Source organism: Amia ocellicauda, chromosome 12 (genome assembly GCF_036373705.1).
Source record: "Amia ocellicauda isolate fAmiCal2 chromosome 12, fAmiCal2.hap1, whole genome shotgun sequence".
NCBI classification, from domain to species: Eukaryota; Metazoa; Chordata; class Actinopteri; order Amiiformes; family Amiidae; genus Amia; species Amia ocellicauda.
The window spans coordinates 32,900,550-32,926,833 of NC_089861.1; the positions used below are offsets into that span (position 1 = coordinate 32,900,550).

At 45.2% G+C, this 26,284-nt stretch overlaps 1 protein-coding gene across 1 annotated transcript; it reads right to left on the bottom strand.

Moving 5' to 3' along the window:
• Positions 1-21,918: 21,918 nt before the first annotated feature.
• On the bottom strand, positions 21,919-24,638 carry spaca6 (sperm acrosome associated 6). The gene is made up of 8 exons (XM_066717910.1): positions 24,413-24,638; positions 23,717-23,803; positions 23,274-23,345; positions 23,090-23,113; positions 22,802-22,879; positions 22,623-22,726; positions 22,267-22,423; positions 21,919-22,145 (listed from the first exon to the last, which is right to left on the bottom strand). Exons 1-8 carry the CDS (start codon positions 24,636-24,638, stop codon positions 21,919-21,921), a joined length of 975 nt encoding a protein of 324 aa, XP_066574007.1.
• Positions 24,639-26,284: the final 1,646 nt, after the last annotated feature.

A 26,284-nucleotide genomic window follows, 5' to 3' on the forward strand; every position in this document is an offset into this window, starting at 1 on the left:
CTCAGATCCCTTTTCTCCCAGAGGACCACCATGGACAGATCAACAAGCAGGTAAGCAATTTCAAGAATACATTTCTTTTTTTTCTCTTCAGCCACATCTGACATCCTATCTACAACACTACATAAGAAAGTTTACAAACGAGAGGAGGCCATTCGACTATCTCGTGCTTGTTTGGTGTCCATTAATATCTGAGTGATCCAAGGATCCTATCCAGTCTGACTTTAAATGTTCCCTAATTTTCAGCTTCTACCACATCTCTGGGGAGTTTGTTCCAGATTGTGACAACTCTCTGGGTGAAGAAGTGTCTCCTGTTTTCCATTTTGAATGCCTTGAAGCCCAATTTCCATTTGTGTCCCCGGGTGCGTGTGTCCCTGCTGATCTGGAAAAGCTCCTCTGGTTTGATGTAGTCGATGCCTTTCATGATTTTGAAGACTTGGATCAAGTCCCCACGTAGTCTCCTCAGGTTCAGTTCCCTCAGTCTCTCTGAGTAGGACATTCCCTTCAGACCGGAATAAGTCTGGTTGTTCTCCTTTTGAACTGCCTCTAGAGCAGTGATATCTTTCTTGATACTGTACACAGTATTCCAGATGAGGTCTAACTAGTGCATTGTACAGTCTTAACATTACTTCCCTTGTTTTAAATTCTACACTTTTGACAATATACCCTAGCATTCTGTTTGCTGTTTTTATTGCTTCCCCACATTGTTTGGATGGAGAAAGTGAAGAGTCCACATAGACTCCTAGGTCTTTCTCATGCATTACTTCCTCTAGTGCTATTCCTCCCATAGTGTAATTATAGTGGACATTTTTGTTACCTGCATGTATTACCTTGCACTCGTCCACACTGAATTTCATCTGCCAGGTGTCAGCCCACAACTGAATATTATCTAAGTCTCCAAGAACATGGTTTTCATTAAGATTCTCCTCTATTTTCTGTCTAATCATTTGTTCCAACATTTAACAAGTGATGCAGGTGAGACTGATTGGTCTGTGATTTCCTGGCTCAGTTTTGTCCCCTTTCTTATGGATTGGACATTTGCTGTCTTCCAGTCAGTTGGCACATCCCTTGTTCTAAGTTTCTTTTGGAATATTTTAGTTTGCGGCCAATACAAATTTTCCCTTATTTCTTTAAGTACTGTTGGAAATATACCATCTGACTCAGGTGATTTGTTTGTTTTAATTCTGCTAGTCCCTTTAGTACCTCCTCTTCATTTATCCTGATCTCTTTTAGGGTTTGACTGGACTGATTGTTAACATGTGGCATGTTATCCATTTTTTCTTTTGTAAAAACCTCTGTGAAATACTAATTTAGAACATTTGCCACATCTTGTTCGTTTTCCACTTCCTCCTTTATTGACCTATTGCTGCTGTAGAATTCAACATATTCTTTGTATTTTGTTTCGTCTCCATCCCTTTTGTATGCGCTATACAACATTTTCTTTCTCTTGATATTTTTTGCATACCTCTATTAAACCATTTTGGCCAATGTTCTTTGGTCCTCAATTTGCTAATTTTTGGCACAAATAAACATCTCTACTGCGTTTTAACTGCATAAACACAAAAATAAATAAGTTATAAACACATTAGAATAGCCAAAATCAGGTTATTTTCACCAGTCATTAAAATATAACATAACATAATAACTCAAATATAACCCATAATCCTGCCTGCCCTTTACAATAGAGTCAGTCTGGAGCTCAAGTGGTGATCTCTACCTGTCTACAGTTTTTCTTGTGCTTGAAAAACACACACATTGTACAGCATTACGTGTGTTTTCTTACAACTGTAGTCAGATTGAGTGGATACAGTGATTACCCGCAAATAAACATGGATTGGAAATGGAGATTGGAGATCATTCGTAGGTTTGTGCCAGTGGTGTGAAAACACTGCGAGTGAAACGCCAGGTCCAAATGGCACGAGTGCTTTTACTCCACTGATCAATATGCGATTGCTACTGCACATAGTACAGAGTGTAATAACACAGGCACATCGCACGTAAAATAATGATTCATGGACATTATCAGCAGAGGAGCATTTATTGCGATGCTATATATTCGTGGAGTAAAAGTGTTCACCTGGAGAGGGCTGTCAAAATGCAGTGTGAGGTATGAGCTCATGGAGGGAAACGTGTCCTGTGTGGATTTTCCCAAGCTGTCAGGTATGCAGGCTAAATATATAGTAAATAATTTATTGAAATACACTTATTTTATTCACTGTAGCTTTGTATGTTGAAAACAAAGTTTACAGTGTTGAAAATGTTTACTTTAGTGTACAGTTATGTTTTGATAAATGCAATATAAATGCAGTTATTATTCCAATATTTACATTTACACTTGTTTCATTATCTTATTGTATGCTGTTTTTGAGCTTTTTGCTTATTGTAGGCTAATTATTTATGTTTTGACTGCAGTGTGTGCATTTAGAAAAAAGTGGTCCAGATCACGTAGCACAAACTGGGAATGGTTTTTGTTTTGTTTTGTTTTCTTGGACACACTGTCTAAAATCTGTTTACTGTAAAATATGTTGTCGACTTGCACATATCCAAACTACAATCATAATAATCATAAACATATAATATTACTATTATAATTATTATTAGCCTTACTGTTATAATGATGATGATAATAATGATAATAATAATGTATTTACTGTTATTATTCTGTACAATAACAGGGAAGGGATTAAGTATTGTAGCGATCCTGGTGGGTTTCTGTATGTAAAATACTGTTTATTAGGTGAAAGTATTTTACATTTTACAGATAAAAACATTCAAAATTGTAATACTTGTGATTATTTTTTTTTTAAATCAATTACTAAAATCACTTAAAAAAAATTAAAATCTCAAAGTGATTAAATTCAAAATAACTGAACATGTGCATAACATGAAAAACAAATGTGCTAAAAGCAAACCTGCTAACCAACAAAAAATGTCAAATACATTGAAAATAACTGAAAATGAATCGGACAAATAAAAAAATAAAAAATAAAACAAGAAAAATAAAAAACAAACCAAAACAGTCCAATTCATTTAAAATTAAAACCAAACGGCCAATGCATTTGACAAAGAAATATAACAAAAACAACCCAAAAAAACAATCAAACTAGTGTTTTTAAAAACAACGAAATCTTTAAAAACAATTAAAATTCATTTTTAAAAGTCATTTTAAAATATAATCTTTCATAAAAGAATTAAAAGATCTTGGCTCAGGCTCCAGCAGGGGGAGATGGTCGTCCCCGGAGGTGGGTCCCATCAAGGGATCCTAAGCTCCCCCAGATCTTTTATGTGCCAGATCTTGTAGGCTTCCTCCTTGCCCCTCTGATGGACCTCCAGATTGACATACTCACGAATGAGTACCATGCCCATCCGCGTGGTGACAATCGGGTCCAGCTCCTGCTTATTAAAAAGGCAGATGTTCCGTCCCTCCCACAGGGCCTGCTTCACTGTGCAGACGACACGCCACCAGCACCTCAGGGAGGGAGATGTTATTCCTTTGGCAGGGCCATAAAGGATCCGCTGGGCGGTCGTCCGCACAGGAACGGCAAACCTGCGGAGGAACGGGAAAAACAGGAGCCAGACCCTGCAGGCGGAGGGGCAATCCCTAAAGATATGAGCCTCCGTCTCCTTCCCCAGGCAACCCTTATAGGGGCAGGTGTCATAAGGAGCTATGCCCCTTCTGTGCATGAACACTCGGGTGGGGAGACACCGACTCACAGCCATCCAGGAGACATCTTTCTGTGTATTCGTGAGGCAAACGTGCGTAGCGTTAGCCCAGATAAACCGGCAGGTTTCGGGAGGGAAATCTTCTATCCGGCTGGTCTCCTGGGTAGATCTCATCTGGCTACAGATGGTCTTATAATCCCAGGAGGCCAGCACGACTTTTTGGAGGCCTACTTCGAGCGCAAATGCTCGGAGCGCCCTGTAGAACGGCGGGGGATCCCACGAGTGCGGCCTGGTATTATCCATGGCGCAGAGGCCGAATGGTCTCAGGCTGGATGTTCTTGACCACATAGGCCAGCCCCTGCGCCTTTATCAGCCGCACAACGTCCGGGACCCCCCTGCCTCCATCCAGGGTACCCTTCACCATCTGCACTCTTTTCAGCCTCTCCATTTTGCTCCCCCAGACAAACCGAAATATAATTCGGGTCACTAGTTTTGCGATGACCTTGTCTGGGGGGAAGATCATTCCTACGTAGAGGAGTATCGGGAATAGGATGGCCTTTACGACCAGCACCTTACCAGCCATCGTCAAGGTCCTTGTGCTCCAGCCGTGGATCTTCTTTTGGACCTTAGATATGGCCTCCTCCCAGCTCCAGGTGCCCGTGTTGGTCCCGTCGATCGTGATCCCCAGAACCTTGATAAACGGCTTCACAGGGAACACGGTCGGCGGGCCCCGGCCGACAGGCCATGCCCTGGAGAGGTAGACCTCGCTCTTGGCCTTGTTGACAGCGGCCCCCATCGCCCTGCAGAAGCCGTCCACAGCAGTTCCTCGACCCTGGCCACGGACGGAGCGTCCGTGCAGACCACGGCCACGCCGTCCATGTAGGCCAGGGCCTTCAGTTGCTCTCCGCCGGAACCCGGGAGATGGAAACCTGTCACCCGGACGTCCCGGCGGATCGCCTGCATGAACGGCTCCAGACAGAGGACGTACAGCAGGGGACAACCCTGCCGGACCCCCGACCTGACCGGAAATGGTTCGGTCAGGTGGCGGTTCACAAGGACCCTGCTGCTTAGACCGCTGTAAATGATCTTAACCCATTTCCTCAGGCCAAGAGCGAGACCCATCCTCTCCATGACGAGCTGCAGGTATTCGTGGCCCACTCTGTCGAAGGCTTTCTCCTGGTCCAAGCTGATTAGGACCAGGGGAAGCCCTCTCTCGTTCGAGTAGGCCACGACATCCCTGAGCAGCATGGCGTTGTCGGCTGCCGATCTCCCCCGGGCACCACAGACCTGGTCGGGACCCACGACTTGAGGGAGTGGCCGCTGCAGCCGGAGCGTCAGTGCTTTGGCCAGTATCTTGTAGTCGGTGCACAGGAGGCTGACCTGTAGCCCAAAGGGTGGGTGAGTCAGTTCGGGGACTCTGTCTGTCTATCTGTGTGTGTGCATGAGTGTGAATGTGTGTTACATGTGGGGTGTTATTGTGTTGGGTTGGGGAGGGATGTTTGTGGGTTACTGTGTTTGTGTGGCTCCCCCTGTCTCCGGGTGGTACAGCCGGAGAGCGGTGATTGGACAGGAGGGAGTCACCAGATAGGGGGATATATAAGGGCGTGGTGACGAGCTGGAAGGCTGAGTTGAGTGGGAGCTAATGAGAAAGAGAGATCCGTGTGGGGTTTATCTGCATCTTAGAGCGGATAGGGGGAAAGTAGATGTACCTCTGCGAAAAGATGAATAAACACCTGTTTTGTTTGGAAGACTTCTGCTTCTTTGGTTTTTATTTCATCAGCGACCATTAAAAGGTTAGGTCGCTACAGTATGTTAACCACTAAGTAGCCTATATTCATTCTGAATGAAATTATTCAAGTTATTAATTTCTCCTCATTATGATTGAAGAGAAAAGAATACTTAGTTAGACACTAATCTTGAATTTAATGTCAGCCTGTTTGCATGTCGTCTGTTTGCGCTCTGCAAAGAAATGTTTTACCAAATTTTTTTTTGTTATTGTCGCCTAAACCATATCTTCCTTACTTTATCACTGTGAGATCTAGGAACATTAACATAGGTTGTTTTGTTTATGTATGGTTAACATTGTAATAGTTGTTATTTTAAAGAAAGATTATAAGAGATGTATTGATGTATTGATACCCATAATCTTTTCTTGAAGGATATGTCATTACGAAGAAAAAAGCGTTTTTATTTTTTTGGCAACACCCCCATCAGGATTAGGGGACCCCCCATAAACTCTAACCCAATTCGAACACTGGCTACCTCCATGCAGCACAGGAGCATCCTCACTCAATTGACCAGTACAGAGCGGACAGCTCCACTGTGCTGTTAAACTTACAATATTGTTGAAACGAATTTATACACCACGGGGCGCAGGACCCAGCTCATGCACCACACGCAGAACATCGGAGCGGTGGCCTCTTGCTCCACTAGCACAGCTAGGAGCGAGGCTGCACCAGCTCTACAATGTCATCACAAATTAACTATATACATTGCGGGGCACAGGAAAACTTTTCATGAGTTCTCCGCACAATCACAGGAGCAGTGGCCACCAGCTCTACTAGCATAGCTAGGAACAAGGCCACACCAGCTTGACTGTGTCGTGACAAATGAACTATATACATCACGGGGCACAGGAGGTGGCTCATGCACCACACGAGCAGTTGAACACAGGAGAAGTTGACGCCTGCTGAATAGCACAGCTAACACAGGGCAACTACAGCTCTTGCTGTGTGAATAAATTAACTATGTACACAGCAGGGCACTGGAGAAGCTCCGCTGGAGGACAACAGCAGCGGTCCCCTGCTCCATGGCCTGCTCGGCTAACCCAAAACCTCTGTGTTCCCTGCTCCTTGTTACAAGCACATTGCGCAGTTGTTGGTAATAACTGTTTGTGCTCATTTTGTGGAAAACACAGGACAACAGGACAACATCAAAGTGTTTAATAAATAGCAGCATGAGTAACCTCTATTAAAGTTCCGGTGCAGACGAATACCCTTAATTAAAAACATCACAAAACAAAAATGAAAAGAAAATATAGAAACCAATCAAAACACTCCAATAAGAAAATCAAATCATCAAATCTTCAATCATTTAAAAACACCCATGTTACACCAGGAGGTACTGATACTTGCATTAAGCATGCTGTAACTGTCAGGGGCGGGGCGTGATTGGCCATTAGCGGTAATTGATCACTTATTATTTATTTGTTTATTATCACTCTTCTTATTTAATTATTGTGTTGTGCACTGTTTATTATTCACGATTGTTTTATTTATGAAGTATGTTCTTTTTTACTTCCTTATTGTTTCTATTTTTATGGTTAATTTGTATTTGGGTTGATTATTGGTTTAATTAATTAATTGCTTTTGTTGCCAAGCGCAAGCTGCCGGACTACATTCTCACGTGGGCTAACCTGCACGCTTTTTCATTGGTCGCTTTTTCCTGTGCCCCTACTTTTCTATTTAGTATTTAAGCCCAAGGAAATGGTCATTCGGCAGAGAGCAATGGACTACTGAGCAGGACATCTGGCGGAGAGGGGAACCAAGCAGTAGTGCTGGAGTGAAGCAACCGGCAGAGTGAGTGAAGACTGGGAAAGTGAACGGCGAAGATTTCTCCTTGCACGGATTATAAAGGAAGCTTTGGAAACAACGGACATTGGATTGCTGAAGATGACAGCGCATGCTACGGAGCGTTAAGTACCCGGTTGTAATTCTTTAGAAGGGAATAATTAGAAAAGAGAAGCCACACGTTGCAGAGGTTGAACTTTCTTTATTAAGACTTTGTTGAGATCTTCTCTGCCGGTTTACTTTGTGGAGAGCGTTCCCTGTCCTGGGGCTAGAGACTTACCTGCTGTGATTTACTTTTCGGTCTTTGTGATGCAGATGGGTGACTGCGGGAAAGAAGAAAAGACATTAATTAACTACATTTGAATTCATGCAGTCTGAGACTTCCTAATACTTGTTCCTACCTGCAGTTGTTGGGGTCCCAGTTGGCCGACAGGGTTCCAACCCAGCTGCAAAGAGACTTGTGTTTTCTCCGAGAGGAAGGGGGATTCTTCCGTGTGGTGTCACCTATTGTGAACAGAAGAGACTGTGAAACTTTGATGTTGCTTTCTGTGTTTTATATTAGGAAATTGGGTTTTATTCATTCTAATTAGTCTTTTTTCTTTTATTTTCTTTGTTATTCTGGGTAGGGTTTTTAGTGTTTTATGTGCCCATTTTTATTAAAGGCATTTTAATATAGGTTTTAGAATTTTAGGGATGCCAACTTCCTAGGGTTCTGAGCTAGTACAGTCTTCATGCCCTGTTCTAGCTATATATAATAAATTGTTACTTTTTTGTGAACTTGCCTTCCATGTGGTGGTGTTCTGGGGTCTGGTCGAGCCTGCCCGGGGAGAGAATTGACGGGGGTGAACGAGGTCCTCTCTCGTCAAACAAAAGAGGTGTTGTGGTCATGAGCGTGTCACCCCTACACACCCCATAGGCGGTGACATAATAACATAATAGAATACTACCATCACACTTTTTCTGTAGTATACTGCAAATTCCTTAATTTGTTAGGATCCATTAGGTCATTTTAGAGTGTGCCTGAGCCCAGTCAATGTATATATTCAAACTTTAATCTCTATATATCGAGTTTCATTGTATATATTGTGAACCAACTCCTCTAGAAAGGGCCTGTGAAGGTTCAGGAGGCTCCAGGGAGGAGGGCCTGGAAAACCTGGAGTTCCCTTTAAAATCGAAAGACAGCCATTACCAAATGGGAAGAGCCTTCTTACCTGCCAATCATTGAAAGCACGTACGAAAGCTGCCCAATAGGGGCCCTACTGTCAGGAGAGACCCGCCCCTGGCATCTGTGAAAAGTCTCCTCCTGACTGCAGCTCCCTACCACTTCTTCTTTCAGCTTGCCAGTGAATGTGCCGACGGTTTCGCTTGCGATCCTAAAGCTTGAGAAATGTGCTCCCCTACTATTCGGAGTTTGGTTCCTCATCGGATTATATCCTTTGATTATTATTCGATCTTCGGAGTTCAGACTAGGGTCTTTTTGTGTATTACTACTATTATTATTTGCATTTTCAGCTTCTCTTGGTGGAAAGTGTGCAGTAGGAATCTCTTGGAGCCGGCTTTGGTCCCTCCTCTGAGATCTACTGCACGATTTTACCTTTCTATACCATTTTTATTCCTTGCAGATTCGAGTGGCATAGGAGAGGGTAGAGAAGGAGTCTACTCCACGGAGCAGCCTCCCTGCGGTTGTGACCGCCCACTCTATCCTGGGATCTCGACCTCTGTCGGTGGATTTTAAACCGCTCGATATGCCGAAAACAGCTCTTGACACACCTAGCTCGTCGATCCCTTGACCTTTGTCAACATCGACCAACCCCACCGATCCCTCGCCCCTGCTGCTCGACATTGATCAAGATTCTCTCGACCTCTGTCAGCGGATTTTAAACTGCTCGATATGTCCAGAGTAACGCTCGCCGTTGTCGACAAGATGTTCGAACTGTCGATCCCTCGACCTTTCTGTCGATATCGACTGTGAAATTCCTCCCTGTGTCCATCCCATTTCGACCTCTATCGACCTTGTCGACCTTCGTGTCCCATCGACCTCTCGACAACACGACCTGCTCTCAACCTCGTTGACAACCTCGACTTAAACATCAAGGGGGCAGTATCAGAGCTGAGCTGCCAGAAGAGCTGTCGACCTACTTAGAGAGTCTGAACGAAGGAGACAGACATGGATCTGTTAACCGATCTGTTTTTTTCCACCATTGTTCCGGGTGCCAGGGCAAGCTGCCTTCCAACGATGGACAAGACTGTCTGGGCGAGGAGCATACCCAGAGCGCACTGACAGCAGAAGGGGGCTGCATGCACTGTGTGGCATTTACGTAGGCTATGCGCCGTAAGAACGCCCGCAACTCCCCATCGGCCAGCCACCGCAGCGGAAGCTCTGCCCGCCGCTCTTCTGTGGGTTCAGCTCCGCACGAACCCCCGGCGAGTGTCTCTCCGGAGGCAGCGCTCGTCTTCCTCCAGAGCTTCACCAGCGAGGGCGCAGTCTGTCTCCCCCTCTCCGTCTCCTCGCAAGCGCTCCCCCGGGAGGAGAGCGTGATCCCCAAGACGAAGGTCCCCAAGACCGAGGCGCTCTCGCTCTAGATCTGCCAGACGCTCTGCTCCGCCAACTCCTCCAAGGTGCAGGAGACGGGAAGCAGATGGGATTGCGTCTCTGATTAAAACAGTGAGGGAGCTGTCGCACAGGCTGGCCTCCCAGCAACAGATGCTGCACTCTATGGCAGCGAGACTTCCGGCAGAAGACAATGTTTCCCGTCTCCCCCACCGGAAGAAGCGCGGTCCCACATGGTGTCGCGCTCGGACATATCGGATCCACTTTGCCCTAATAAACAATGCAGAACAACAGACGCTATGCTGAAGAAAGCGTATTCTGCAGAGACTTCAGCGGTCCAGGCCAATAATGCACAGGCCATCTTAATCTTGTACATGGGTCACCTGACAGGATACCTGAGGGAGCGCCAGTCTACGGCAGATGTAGAGGAGATGGAGCCTGTCAGCGCCTATATGACTGACTTGCTGTGAGAAGGGGCGAAGGCCATGGGGAGATCCCTCGCAGCTATGATTGCAGCCAGACGTCATCTGTGGCTGACAAAGGCGAAGCTCCAGGACAAGGAGAAGTCTGTCCTCCTCGATGCTCCCATCACCCCGGGTCAGGCGTTCGGGAGATGGTGGAACTCTCTATCGAGGGGTCGGCGAAGGCAAAGGAGACAGCGTCCAAATATGCTGATCTCCAACATGCTAGACGGCCGCCACAGCAGTGCCTATGGGGATCCCAGCAACCCGTCAGGCCGTGGCCGAGGCAGGGGAGGCCTCAACCCAGGCTGCAACAGTCTAGTGGCTGACAGCCTGAACACCGCAGAAGCCAGCCGCAGATGAGGGGGAAAAACAGGTTCACCAGCTGGAAGCCTAAGGGCAAGACAAACGCCTGACAGCCCCCTGAGAAGCCGCAGGATCGTCCCTAAAGGGACACGTCCACCATCGCCTTCCCCACCCCACCACCAGCAGACCACCGACTGGACTCGACCAATGGTGCAAACGACGATGACCCACGGATACGCCCTCCAATTCCACTCTGGCCCCTTACCCCTTCAGAGGGGTGCTGCCCACTACTGTCAGATGCCCCGAAAGGGCTGAAACTCTCTCTCGGGAGATCGCAGTGAAGCGGGAGAAACAAGCGATAAGACTAGTGGCCAATGAAGACTCTCGAGCAGGCTTCTACTCGGGGTACTTCCTGGTGCCAAAGAAGGATTGAAGCTTCACGATCTGAGGGCCCTCAACATGTTTCTGAAGAAAAGACACTTCCGCATGTTGACGGTGCACCGTATCCTCCAGTCTGTCCGACCGGGCGTCAATAGACCTCAGGGATGCCTACTTCCATGTCCCCATCCTCCCGGCGCACAGGAAATATCTACGCTTTGCTTTCCAGGACCAGGCGTACGAATTCAGTGTGCTGCCATTCGGCCTCTCATTGGCTCCTCGCACCTTTTCAAAGTACATGGACGCAGCCTTGGCCCCCCTCAGGACAAAGGGGATAAGGATTCTGAACTGCCTGGACGACTGGCTGGTGTGCGTAGACTCCAGGCCTCATACAGTGGAGGTCACACGTCACGTGACTGCACTGGGTCTCACAATTCACACAGAGAAAAGCTCCCTTGAACCCGCACAGATGGTGGGCTTCTTGGGAATGAAGCTGGACTCAAAAAATGCTTGCCTACCTGTTCAGAGACAGAATTGAGTAATTGGAGAAATGCCTGGTGTAATTCAGAAGGGCATTGATTCTCCGGCTGGTCAATTTTCAAAAACTGTTGGGGCTAATGGCGGTCGCCTCGATTATTCTCCCCTTGAGCCTGCTGTGCATGCGCCCATTGCAACGCTGGGTAAACGCCCACAAGCTACACTCCGCGAGACACAAACACCGCCCACTTACAGTGACCGCGGCATGCTGGCAGGCACTGTCCTGGTGGAGAAACCGGAACAATCTGTGCCTCGGCTCTTCCCTCGGATGCCTGAACAGATGGGAAGTCATCACCACAGACGCCTCCGGAACAGGCTGGAGCGCTGTCTGGAATGGGATGTGAGTCAAAGGAGTGTGGAGCGGCCTCTGGTCAGCCGCACACATCAATGTATAGGAGCTGTAAGCGGTGCGACTAGCACTGTGCCACTTTCGCCACGGTCTGGCAGACAGACACGTCCTGGTTCGGATGGACAACACGTCGGTGGTGTCTTATATCAGCCACCAAGGGGGCCTACACTCCTCTAGACTACATCGTGTGGCGTGCAGACGTCTCCTGAGGCCACAAGACAATCTACGCTCTATACAGACAATACACCTGCCGGACGTGTCCAATACAGCGGCGGACATTCTCTCCAGACAGCTCGGAGTGGAGACTGAATCCTCACGTGGTCGAGCAGATCTGGAAGAGGCCGGGACGAGCTCGGATCAACCTCTTTGCTACACAGGCAACGACCCACTGTCCTCTGTGGTTCTCCCTGAAGACGGGAGGTGGCCCGCTGGACGTGGATGCTGTTGCTCATCCGTGGCTGCAGGAACTGCTGTATGCCTTCCCCCCACTGCCACTTCTTCCACTGACACTGGAGAGGATTCGCCAGGACAGGGCTCAAGTTCTCCTGATTGCCCCCCGGTGGCCGAAAACAATTGTGGTTCGCGACACTGGCACAGATGATCAGCGCGGACCCGTGGCAGCTTCTGCTTTGAGGGACTGTTGTGGCACCCCAACCCAGCATAGCTGCAGTTGTGGGTTTGGCCCCTGAAATGTCGTGAAAATGCTGCAATTGGCCAGGGCCCCCTCCACCAGGGCCCAGTATACTTACAAGTGGTCAGTTTTTCAGAACTGGTGTCTAGAGAGACGTGTGGATCCCATATCGACAATCCTGTGCTACCTGCAACAGCTGCTTGAAGACGGGAAATCTGCATCCATGTTGAAAGTTAATCTGGCTGCTATCTCGGCATGTCACGACAAAATTGACGATGTCTCCCCAAGAGTGCATTTCCTGGCGATCCAGTTTCTGAAAGGTGCGAGACACTTGAGACCACCGATAAAGGACACAATTCCAGCCTGGGACTTGGAATTAGTGCTGAAAGGACTGAGCCCATCTCCACAACAGAGCTCCGCTTCCTCTCGCTCAAGGTAGCTTTTCTTGTAGCAATAACGTCGGCAAGGAGAATTAGTGAAATTCACGCCTTGTCTGTGGATAAAGCCTGTCTGATCTTCTCGGGAAGTAATGACAGAGTCACTCTCAGAACAAACCCGGCCCTCCTGTCCAAGGTCGTGTCGGCGTTTCATGTAAATCGACCTATTGTCCTGGAGTCTTTCCACCCCCCACCACATACATCAGATGAGGACTGCAGACTACACACACTCTGCCCTGTCCGGGCTTTGAGGTGTTATATGCAGAGGACTGTGCAGAGCCGCAAATCCGACCAGCTGTTTGTCTGCTATGGTTCCACCACCAGAGGGAGGGCGGTTTCAAAACAGCGACTGGCGCACTGGGTGGCGGATGCAATCCAGCTCTCCTATGAGATTGCTAATGTTCCCATGCCTGAACACATCTCAGCACGTCGTGGGCTCTTTTTCACGGTGCCACACTGCAAGAACTGTGTAATGCTGCAACCTGGTCCGGTCAACAGACCTTCACAAGGTTCTACCACCTCAACGTGGTGGACCAGCTGCACCCAGGCTTGGGCACTCAGGTACTGCAAACTGCTAGCCCTCAGGCACTGTGAGGCTCTGCTATCCTTGTCATTGTGGGTTTGGGCTTAGTCAGGTGTTAGGACTCACGACAGCTCTGGTATAGTCTTACCATTCGGTAATAGCTGTCTTTCGATTTGAAAGGAAACGATAGGTTATTATCATAACCCCGGTTCCCTGAAAAAGAAAGACAGCCATTACTCTTCAGGTGTCGCTCAGCCAGACGACCTTCCTGATGAAGAAATGGCAGGGAGCTGCAGTCAGGAGGAGACTTTTCACAGACGCTGGGATCGAGTCTCTCCTGACAGCAGGGCCCCTATTGGGCAGCTTTGGTACATGCTTTCAATGATTGGCCGGTAAGAAGGCTCTTCCCATTAGGTAATGGCTGTCTTTCTTTTTCAGGGAATTGTGGTTATGATAGGTTATTATCATTAGCCTGCAATGACCTGTCGCTGCTAGATCAATTGGTTGCACAGGTTTTGCACAATCATGGCCTTGCTAATTGTTTGGTTTGATGGGCTAAGATCTGCTCATTGCCATGTTGGGGTGGGGCCATTTAGCCATTAATACCAAGTGACCTTTATGAGCATTTGATGTGTTTAAAAGAGAGTTGACTGATTGTAGAGGGGTTTCTCTGTTTTTCTGGAGTTAAAACACCAAGAGAGAAAGGACTATTGCTGAATAGAGTGAGTGCTTTATTTATTTAGTGTTTTTGGGTTGTTTGTTTGACCTGATTTAGTAGACTGTGCTGTTTTAAAGTGGTCTCCCTGTGTTTGTTGGGAGAAAGGGACAGTGGAAACCTGTACTAGCTTTAATTTCCTTTTATTGCAGGGGGTGGATGATCATAAGGGACAAGCCCTTATGTGAAACCCTGTTTGTTTGTTTTTTGAGTTGAGTTGTTTTTGTTTTCCCCAACCTTCACTGCCTCTTGTGTCAACAGTCACTCGTTCACAATATTCAAACTTCGATCCATATATAGTTATATTTTTTAATTGTTGCACCCTTACACTTCACAATTTTAGCGCTCAGCTGATACTGGTTTGCTATCCCTTCCAAACACTACTTTTGGAGATATGGCTTTTTGTTCCATTGCTCCAAAACTGTGGAATGACCTTCCAATTCACATTAGACTGTGTACATCTGTCAATGTATTTAAGATACAACTGAAAACATATTATACACTCGCTTTTCAAGCTTGCTAGTAATTATGTGTGATTTCACTACTAGTAACTCTTTTTACTTTTTGTATGTATTTGTTGTGTGTGTTGGTTTTTAATATGTTAATGGTTTATTTTTAATTGTAAAGTGATTTGTGATGTCCTCGAGTCCCTGACCACCTTCTGGCTATTCCTCAAGATCTGTTCAAACTGTCATTTATCAGTTTATTCCCCTGAGTGGTACAGCTGTAATTTTGCACTTTATTTCATTATTTCATTATTCTGCTGGCTTTTACATTTCTTGTAAACCTGTGGTTTATTGTGATTTCTCCTATGCCCCTTCCCCTTAGTTCTTAACTATGATTTCATTGCATCTTGTCTGCACTTGTTAGCTATTAAAAGTAGGATGTAGGACTTGTATTTTAAATTAACTGTGTGTTTTACCTGCACTTCTATAATTTTGAAACTGTAACCCTATCATGTTCGATTTGTAATTTTGTACTGAATTATTGCGCTTGTATTGCTCCTGTATACTGTAAGTTGCCCTTGATAAGGGTGAATAATAATAATAATAATAGTAATATGTTTACATTTTTCTCTCTCTCTCTTTATACACAATGTTTTCCTCTTTGCCCCACCATGATATATTTATTTCATTAACAGACTCTTACCTTACAGACATACATATATCATGTTACAGTGTGTATGTGTATTAACTGCGTAGTACCAGGAGGCAAACTGCCAACACCTGACTAAAAACTTGGAAAAATATATTAACAGACTGTTAGTCAGGACTCACAGGGGCCTGACACAGGCACACACCCTCTGGCATCATGGAGAAAAGCCTGAGGTCAGCGCTCAATTCGGACAGCGGACTGCATGAGGACACTGTCTGACCCAGCAGCTGCAGTAGGACCTTGTCGGCCCTGGGGTGGGGATCACTGCTTTCGCTGACACTGACCAGATAGCTCTGATTAACGCCTGTAGTTTCATGCAGACTTGGGGTGAAATTGACATTAGCAGGGCTCTTCAAATTCTGTCAAGCAGTGATGTGATGTGGCTACTTATTGATTCAACCCCCCACCCCCCGTTTCTATTTGTAAATCAAAACGAGATCAACAAAACACATGAAAGTTGGGAATTTTCATTGAAAACTTTTGTAAATTAAATTATTTTAAACAAACCCATTAAATAAATATTCTAACATAAATATGTATTCGTTTTACAAATACTAATAGTTTAATATCTTATTTAATAATTTCTATCGGTAAAGTGGATGCTGATTATTACTCCACTTTAAAACGTAAGCGCAGTTTCCTTCCATTATCTAATGTATTCCTGGAGTTTTCGAGGTCAATACGCAGTTGCCGCTGGGAAGTTTGCTCATATGAGTTTTAGATTTTAAAAAATACGCATGCATAGCATTGTGTAGAAATCTAAGAGACGGAACTGGAAACGGGGGTGGGAAGTTTTGTATGGCCGGGAACTATTGCATCCTACACCGGCACGGCAGGACAATAATTCCTATAGCTTTGAATACTCTGTATTCTTAGATATTTCATAGTATTTAATGAAACCTTGCAGCTGACGATTTGTACACTGGTTATTTTTATTCTTATTTAGCTGTGGTGTCGATTTTATCCATGTACACCAGACCATTTGCCGCTATTCATACATAAAAAATATATTGTCAATGTCAAGAACAAAAAAGGAAATGTATTTTATTGGTTATGAATAGTTCAGTTACAAAATTTGTCAATACATTGTAATGTTTCACATTTGTTCCCCTTAGCATGGTACTATCCATAGTTAGCAGTTTATTATTGGAAAATTATCCAACCAAACGTGGCGATTTCAGGTGAACTTAGCCATGGTTACTCTAAGCCAGTGGTTCCCAAACTGGTCCTGGGGGACCCCCTACCCTGCTGGTTTTTGTTCCAACCGAGCTCTCAATTACTTAATTGAACCTTAATTGAAGTAACAATCTGCTTAGATTTTACTTTTTAAATTGTGTAAGAAAACGGTTGTTTCTTCAATACGTTGTTTAATATAATTATATACTTAACTTAAAATCACTACTGTTTAAAATAATTAAAGGTCTCTGATTTAGGAAATTATTAGTTCAATTAAGGGTTCAATTAAGTAATTGAGAGCTCGGTTGGAACAAAAACCAGCAGGGTAGGGGGTCCCCCAGGACCGGTTTGGGAACCACTGCTCTAAGCTCAAGACGCTCAAACTAATCACAGAAGGCAAAATAAGAAACATAAGTAAACATTTGATAAATTACGTACAAAAGTGCAAAATAAAAAAACAGAATTATTAAAATTAGTGACAGGAATTTTATTAGTGATATTTATGTTGTATCGAACATGAAGTGTGTGGTTAGGGGGGAAGTATCACAACAACAACAAAATATATATATATTTATACGGCCCACATATAAATAGTAAACCTGCCAATCATTAAAAGCATGTACCAAAGCTGCCCAATAGGGGCTCTACTGGCAGGAGGAAGACCCGCCCCCGGCGTATATGAAAATTCTCCTCCTGACTGCAGCTCCCTGCCATTTCTTCTTTCACATGCCTGTGAATGTGCTTTACTGCTTTTTGCTTTAAAGCTTTGAGAAGTGTGCTCACCTGCTCTTTGGAGTGTAGTCTGCTTCTTTTCGGAGGTAAGTGTGCGGTAGGAGTTTCAATTGGAGCCGGCCTCGGTCCCTCCACTGAGATCTCCTGCATGATCTCCTAACGGTTTTACCGTTTTACTGGTCGGTGACCGCCCCACTCTATCCTCTTGATTTTCTCGACCTCTGCACTACACTGCGCGGCATTTATGGAGGCTTAAGAGGGCCAGGAACTCTCCATCAGCCAGCCACCACAGCGGAAGCTCCGCCCGCTACTCTTCTGTGGGCTTGGCTCCGCACGGACCCCTGGTGAGTGTCAAGATTCACCAGTGAGGGTGCAGTCTGTCTCCCCCTCTCCACCTCCTTGCAGGCGCTCCCCCAGATGAAGGTCCCCAAGAACGAAGTGCTCCCACTCCAGATCTTCTAGACACTCCGCTCCGTGAACTCCTCTACGCCGCAGGAGACAGGAAGTGGATGGGATTGCGACACCGAATAAGACAGTTGGGGAGCTAACGCACAGGCTGGACTCCCAGCAACAGATGCTGAACTCTGTGGTGGTGCAACTTCCGGCAGAAGATGATGTTCATCATCTCCCTCACCTGTCACCACTGCTACCGGAAGACGGGCTGTCCCATGTAGCGTCGCGCTGGGACATATCAGACCCTCCATCTTTCACAGAGGTGGCAAGTTCAGTGTCAGAGCACTTTCGAGGGCCAAGCAGGGAGTTTAAAGCCCTGATGAGACGTGCGGCTATGACAGTGAACATACCCTGGTCTCCCCAGGAATAGGTTCTGAAAAAACGGTTTGTGATGGAGAAGACTGCTAAGCCTGCGGAGATCCTTCCCCTCCTTGATTAATGTGTGGACATTGTGCAATCCACGTGGAACCAGCCGGCATCTGCTCCTTTGACTTCTAGGCATGCAATGTACATAATGGCGGGGGTGGAAAAAAAGGGACTGGGATCTTTCCCACCAGTAGGGGACTCTGTGTCCAGGCTGGTTCAGGCGAATGCCATATTAGGCAAAGAACTGCTTTACCCTAATAAACAGTGCAGAACAACAGACGCTCTTCAGAGGGGTGCTGAAGGGCTCAAGCTCTCTTTCAGGAGATCGATGTAATCCAGGAGAAACGAGCAATACGACTGGTGGCCAATGAAGACTCTCGAGCAGGCTTCTAATCGCGGTACTTCCTGGGGCCAAAGAAGGACTGAGGCTTCAACATGTTTCTGAAGAAAAGACCGTTCTACATGTTGATACGTTCTGCAGCGTATCCTCCAATCCTGTGCTTCCTGCAACAGCTGCTTGAAGATGGGAAATCTGCATCCATGCTGAAAGTTAATCTGGCTGCTATCTCGGCTTGCCATGATAAAATTGACAATGTCTCACCAGGAGCACATTTCCTGGTGATCCAGTTTCTGAAGGGTGCGAGATGCTTGAGACCACCAATAAAAGGACACAATTCCAGCCTGGGACTTGGAATTAGTGCTGAAAGGACTGAGTGGTGCTCCCTTTGTGCCCATCTCCACAATGGAGCTCCGCTGCCTCTCGCTCAAGGTAGCCTTCCTTGTAGTGATAACGTTGGCAAGGGGAATTAGTGAAATTCATGCCTTGTCTGTAGATAAAGCCTGTCTGATCTTCTCGGGAAGCAATGACAGAGTCACTCTCAGGACAAACCCGGCCTTCCTGCCCAAGGTTGTTTTGGAATTCCATATAAACCAACCTATTGTCCTACAGTCTTTCCATCCCCCTCTACATACATTGGATGAGAACCACAGATAACACACACTTTGCCCTGTCCAGGCTTTGAGGTGCTATATGCGGAGGACTGTGCAGAGCCGCAAATCCGACCAGCTGTTTGTCTGCTATGGTTCCACTACCAGAGGGAGGGCGATTTTAAAACAGTGACTGGCGCATTGGGTGGCGGAAGCGATCCGGCTCACCTACGAGACTGCTAATATTCTCATGCCTGAACACCTCTCAGCACACTCAACGAGGGGACAAGCCACGTCATGAGCTCTCTTTCAATGTGTCGGACCGGCTGCCAGGTACTTCAAACTGCTAGCCCTCAGCCACTCACTTCAAAACTACATTCTAGTTAAAGCATGATGGGAAATGTCATTTTGAAGTGAGTGGATTTTAAGTCCTGCTTGGGAGTTAAGTCTAGATTATGTCTTTAATGCAACTGGCTCCAGGTCTTGTTGATCATGTTGTTATATTAATTAATTTGCGACAAGAATATTGAATCTTGAATAGTTTAGCTGGTGTGTTTATCGCTGTCCATATTCGGGATTCATTAAAAAAAATGACATTACCAGATTTTCCAGTGACAAAAAAGCTTATATTTGCAGTGTCCCCCCATCTGAAACTGAATGGCATATGTGAAACAAGGAAGAAAATGTCATGCAGAAGTCGGAGCACTTTCTGAAGTCAGTCTTTCTACAAAAGCCTTGCATTGTTTAAATTATATTAATACTTCAAGTGGTGTAATAGCATTGTTTAATTTAGGAACTTAAAAACTGACTTGCAACATTGATATGATTTATAAAATATTGTTATACAGAAGTCAGAATCCAATGTCAGATTTTCGTCATATAACGGTTGTATGTGAAAGTTGGATTGACGTTAGAATAATCTGACATCAATGCAATGTTATTCCAACTAACTGTACCAGCTGGGTAGCTGGAGTAGGACTAAATTAGTCCCTTATAGACCCCTTATATACACAGTAATTTCAAGTTCTCCTTGGCTCTCTGGAAGAGATCCCTTAATACAGCGTTTTTACAAACAAACACACAAACACACATCTTGATTGCAAACAAGTCTCTGGCCTCAGTGTACAGAGTAAATTCCACAGAAACTAATTGATGATAACAAAATAAAACAAAAAACTTTCGGAGATGCAACTGCTCAGGGTGTTTTGTAAGATACGTTGACGCATAAGATTTAATTTCAACTGGGGGTTTACATAATCTCTTAAACGTCGGAAAATTAACTTATGTGGTAACGGAATTTGAGCTGCTGTTATCTTTTTAATTAATGTTTTCTCTTGTCATCTAGTATCTTGATATCTTGCAGTCCACAATGACTTACAGTAAAATAATTGTATATATTACAAAATCGTGGAATTTTAAGCCCAACCTTATCATCGATGTTTCCGGTAAATCGAATACACGCCCGGTTGCCCAGACAACACAACGTCACTCTAACAGTTACTAGTCCTTACAAACGCACATCGCAATTACCAGACGTTGCTTAAACTGTGACTAATGCCTGTCTATATTTAGCAAAAACATGAGTCTATAAAATGGTCAATTTACGCGACAGGCTCAGAATATCAAAAGAATAATAGGAATAAAGAAATACAGAGCTCTTTTCCCCAAACACACTCGCCATTCCTCTGTTCGAAGATTTATGAATAAGTCTGTGCAGCCAATGAAAAATGTATCCCACACCCCACCTGAAACATAAAAGTCAGAGGCGCCTAGCGGATACTATTGTGTAGTAATACGAGTCTTATGTCAAGGAGACGCTCCTACAGTCAAAACGAAACAGATACAGTTCATTTTTATAAATTCATCTTCATTTCTATTACTGTTGTTGTAGTTATTATTATTTAATCAGGGTATTTTGGCTACGTTGCAGCGATAGGCCTATTGCATTAAAATCAAATTCTGAGAATCACACGACAAATGCAACTTATGTGAAGTGTATAAAACATGAATGTATTACAATTTTATATATATATATATATATATATATATATATATATATATATATATATATTTCTCCAAAGTATATCAATATTTGAGCCATTGACCCACAATGAATATTAACCCAGACTATTGTGTTAAATGTTTTGTACTAAGCCCAGCATGCAAAAAATACACAGAATTGATGTATAATGTAACATTATTATTATATGTTTTTTATGTTTTACTTATAGTTCACTTACCTTAAATGTAGTGATCTCAGACAATGGTGTCATCACTCACTCTGCATGGTATTGATGTCTTCGTGCCCAGGAGAAATAAAACTCAGAGACCACTGCACCCCTCCTCCCTGGGCCCCTCTCTGCCTCACCGTTACATTTGCAGCGTTTCTATATATTATTTTGTTTAATTGTAATTTTCTATTTACATTTTTATTTGTTATTTATTAATTTCAAATGCTAACGGCAGAAATTATTACATCTATCTTTGTCTGTCCTTCTATCCTATTGTGTTTTTCAGGGTAGATTAGTCGGCAAAAGACCAATCGACTTAAAATACTATTAAATAAAACCCATTAATCAAAGTCTCCAGAAAGACACGCTGAGAAATCTTTACACTCTAAACAACAAAAAATATATTTCATGGGACAACTGTGCCACTTAGTGCAAAATACAGAAATCACAGGCTCAGAGAATTACTTTTTTATTTACTTATAGACACGTTTCTTTGATTTCTGTAGGTGTTTGGATCTCTAGTTGTGACTCTTGGCTCTCTCCTCTCTCTCTCCTCTTGGTGTTCCACCAGTACAGGAATCTGGAGGGGACACACACAGCAGAACCAAAGTTATTCAGTTTAGTTTTGCCTTTTATAAGGCACTCACTGAGTTTGGGACCAGGTGGTGTTTTGGATAACATCCTCATGCCAATAATAATCATCATCCAACAACAACAACCACAACAACAACAACCACAACCACAACCACAACCACAATGCTCTACCCTAGTGAGAATAAGAGTAGTAAAATGAGTGAGGAGAGGCAGGCGATGAGGAGGCCGGGGCTGATAGACTGAATCAGCGAGTTCAGGGGGGTCAGATCATCCTCAGGGCGGAGGGGGGGCAGCAGCACAGGAGGGCTGGTGTCCTGGGTGGGAGTCTGTGAGTGCAGAGCCATGTCAAAGAGCTCCTGCATCTCAACTTTCCCCACTGAGCTCTCCCCCAACACTGAGAGAGAGTGTGAGAGAGAGAGAGAGTCACACAATGCCTCATTGAGAGAGAGAGAGGGTTAGTAAGAGGGTGCAGACCCTGCAGTACTGGACTGGACTGGACAAAGTCCAAGCCACACCTGTGAGGTACATGTAGTCCCTAGCGATGGAGTGCTCCTGGGTGAACATCTCACAAAGATAAGTGCCCTGCTGTTCACGCCGGGTGGAGGGCATGGCGTAGACTGGGTCTGTGCCGCACGTCAGCTCCTCGAACTGCGCCAGGTCCTGTGTCCGCAACTAGGGGGGTGGGCAGATATCAGTCTTTAAGGGGATTGTCTTTAGTGATTAAACCAGTGAAATCCTCTCTGTGGATTGTAGGTTGGACCCTATAGTCCCCAGAGCGCTAGCTCCAGTCTGGGCCCCTATACAATACTATAGTCCCCACAGCACTGGCTCCCACTCTTTCTTGTCCCTCTCATCTTGAGATCTCTCTCACCTCCTTGGTGAATTTCCAGGAGATCTGGGTGTCCAGGGGCAGAGTGAACCCCACCTCACATTGTAGGACCGTCCGGTTCCACTGTCCCACGGACACGTCCCTCACTGCAGAATAGATATGCAACACTGAGAGACACTGAGAGACAAAGATACACACAGAGACAGAATGAGTCCACTTACTGGGACAGTCCAGGGGATAGCCACAAGATTCATACTGGCAGGTGATACAGCTGTACACAGTGCCGGACTCCTGGAAACCTGCAGACCAGTCAGGGACACAACAATCACTGCAGCACTGCACTGGAGTGGACTGGACTGGACTGGCTCAATGGACTGTAGTGCTCTGGACTGGTCTACATTGTAATGTACTGACTGGATTATATTGGACTGCACTGACTGACTGACTATACTGGAGGGGTCTGTACTGACAGCACAGGGATGGCTGTTAGGCAGGAAGGAGCTACTCACCACAGGGAGGCACACATCCAGTAGCTGAAAAAACAAAGAAAAGTCTAAACATGACCTAACAAATACCAGATCACGAACATAGCAATGAGTCGTACTCTACTCTACTGCACTGGACTGCTCTACTCTGGACTGTGAGACACGACACGACACGACACGACACGACATGACATGACACGACACTCACCACGTGGCAGCTGGGCGGCCTGACTGACGAAACCATGTGCGACTCTCTGGAACTCCACTTCGTACACGGACGCTGGACACGGGTGTGGAGAGAGACATACGATGGTAACTGAGACACGGTGAGATAGATGCTGCAGTGCATTGTGGGTCAGAGCAGAGTTAGTTAACCTGCATCCGTTATGGCTACTGCCACAGTTGCCCTCATCAGTCGGGCCGGCCTGTCAGCACTGTCTTTGTTACTAATTGCCACTAATGTAAGGAGCTGTGAGGTCCATACTGAATTACCCACAACCACAGGGTCTGGTGTTGTGTCACCCTGCTTGGACCATGCACTCTCCCCCTCTCGTTCTCTTCTCCTCACAATCACCATCACCCTCTCCCTCCCCTCTGCAGCCTCCTTCTACTACTCTCTCAGTTTGGCCCTACCTCCTCCCTCTCTCTCACCATCATTTCTCTTCCTGTCAAATTTCTGTATTAGGGGTGTGAGCAGCTCCTGTAAGATCCCTCTCAGGACTCTGTCATACCCGGCCCCTAGAAGACACAGACACACCTCTCAGAGATGCACACTACACACTGACAACCAGGCCAAGTGCAGTAGGGCCCCTGTGTGTGGGGCTGTTTATGTGAGTGTGTGAGTATGTATGCCTGCGTTTTGTGTGCGTTTATGTGTTCATGTGTCTGTGTGTTAATGCGTTTGAGTGTCCCTGTGTGAGTGTGTGTTTGTGTTACTGTAACTAAGAGTGTATATATCTGTGTGTAACTGTGTGTGAGAATAACACCACACAACATTAAACAGTTTAAGTGTGGACAGTCCTGTTGTAAATGTTAAATTGTCTCAGGTGTGTCTTCCAATGATATCTATTTAATGTGAGCTTTCATTTAATTTAGTGTGTAGTCCAGGGAACTGGACTGAGTTTTGCTTACAGAAACTGAAAGTGAGTCACAGAGCGATAACTGGACTGTACTGTACTATCCTGCTGCAGAGTCACAGACTGGACTGGACTGTACTGCTGTAGAGCGTATTTCTGTAATGAATGTCCTTCTTGCGGTAGACCATCACAAATCCCACTCATAATCCAACTCAAACCACAGCCCTCGCCAACCCCACCACCTGCCCCTTACCTCTGCTACCTCACTCACCCACTCTGCCAGCGTCTGTCACTCTCTGGTCCCCAAAGATGCGCTCCAGGGCCCGGTAGCAGGCGTCCATGCTTCGCACCCCGCTGTCAGGCAGGACGTAGCCCCAGCACAGGCGTATCCCATCACTGGAGGGCACCAGGCAGGAGAAGCAGGAAATGCTGGGCCCCACGCAGGCCAGCAGGCACAGCCACAGTAGGCTGGCAGCCAGGGGTGCTCTACTGCCCATGGCAGAGCAGAGACCTCGGGGCTAGGGTGGTGGGTTGTCCAGTGGTGAAGGCAGTGGATCGGATCGTTGATGAGAGATTTAACAATACTGTCCAGTCCACTTCAATCAATGACTCTGCAGCAGTACAGTCGAGTTCAATCAGTGACTTGGCAGCAGTACAGTTGAGTAAAGCTGTCTCTTCAAAGAATACAGGTAAATAACTGATAACGGATGTGTTTTTATTTGTGGGAGCTGGTTGCTATGGTGACGGTTTGACATCTTAAATGGGCTGCATATAACATCATGTTTTAGACAGTTTTAAAGCATCCCACACCCCACCTGAAAGAAAAGGCAGAATAAATTGTAGCAGAGATGCCAAGCGGGTAATATAGTATAGTAATACTAGGCTGCTGTTGACGAGACGCTGCTACAGCCAAAACTAAAGGGATATAGTACGTTTTTTTAAAAGATCTCCATTTCCATTATTATTATTATTTAAACAATGTAATCAGATAATTTTTGCAATTACATCACAGCAATAGGCCTACTAATTTAAAGTCCAAGTCTGAGAATCACACAAAAAATGCATCTTTATATAAATCGTATGAAACATTACTGCTAATGTATTAAAAAAATAAAAAAGTTGATATTACCCCAAATTTAAGCCATATTTGGGCTATTGACTCAAAATCAATATTAATCCAGTACTGAACAGTTATTTAGTTTATAAGTTACCTGATCAGTATTTTTAATATTGATAATTCATTTTCAACCTTGACTATTGTGTAACATCTTTTGTTTTAAGCGCAGCATAAATAAAATACACAGAATCGATGTATAATGTAACATACATATATTTTTTCTTACTTCATTTCACTTACCTTAAATGTACTGATCTCAGACAATGGTGTCATTACTCACTCTGCACGGTATTTATGTCTTCGTGCCCAGGAGAAATAAAACTCAGAGACCACTGCACCCTCCTCCTGGCCCCTCTCTGCCTCACTGTACATGTGCAGCATTTCTACATATTAGTTTGTTAAATTGTAATTTACTATTTACCTTTCTATCTGTTATTTTAATTTCAAATGCTAACAGCTATCTTTGTCTGTCCATCTATCCTATCGTGCTTTTTAGGGTAGAATAGTCGGCAAAAGATCAATGGATTAAAAATACTATTAAATAAAACCTATTAATAAGAGCCTCCAGAAAGAAACGCTGAGAAATCTTTACACCCTAAACAACAACAAAATTGTTTTATGTGACAAGAATGCCACCTTTAACATTTAATGTTTAATCTATTTAATGTGAGCTTTAGACTGTAGTCCAGGGAACTGGACTAAGTTTTACTTACAGAAACTGAAAGTGAGTCACAAGGCGATAACTGGACTGTACTGTACTATCCTGCTGCAGAGTCACAGACTGGACTGGACTGTACTGCTCTAGAGCGTATTTCTGTAATGAATGTCCTTCTTGCGGTAGACCATCACAAATCCCACTCATAATCCAACTCAAACCACAGCCCTCGCCAACCCCACCACCTGCCCCTGCCCTTTGCTATCTTGCTCACCCACTCTGCCAGCATCTGTCACTCTCTGGTCTCTGAAGGCAGGAGAAGCAGGAGGTGCTGGGCCACCCCAGCAGGCCAGCAGCCAAGGGGACTCTAC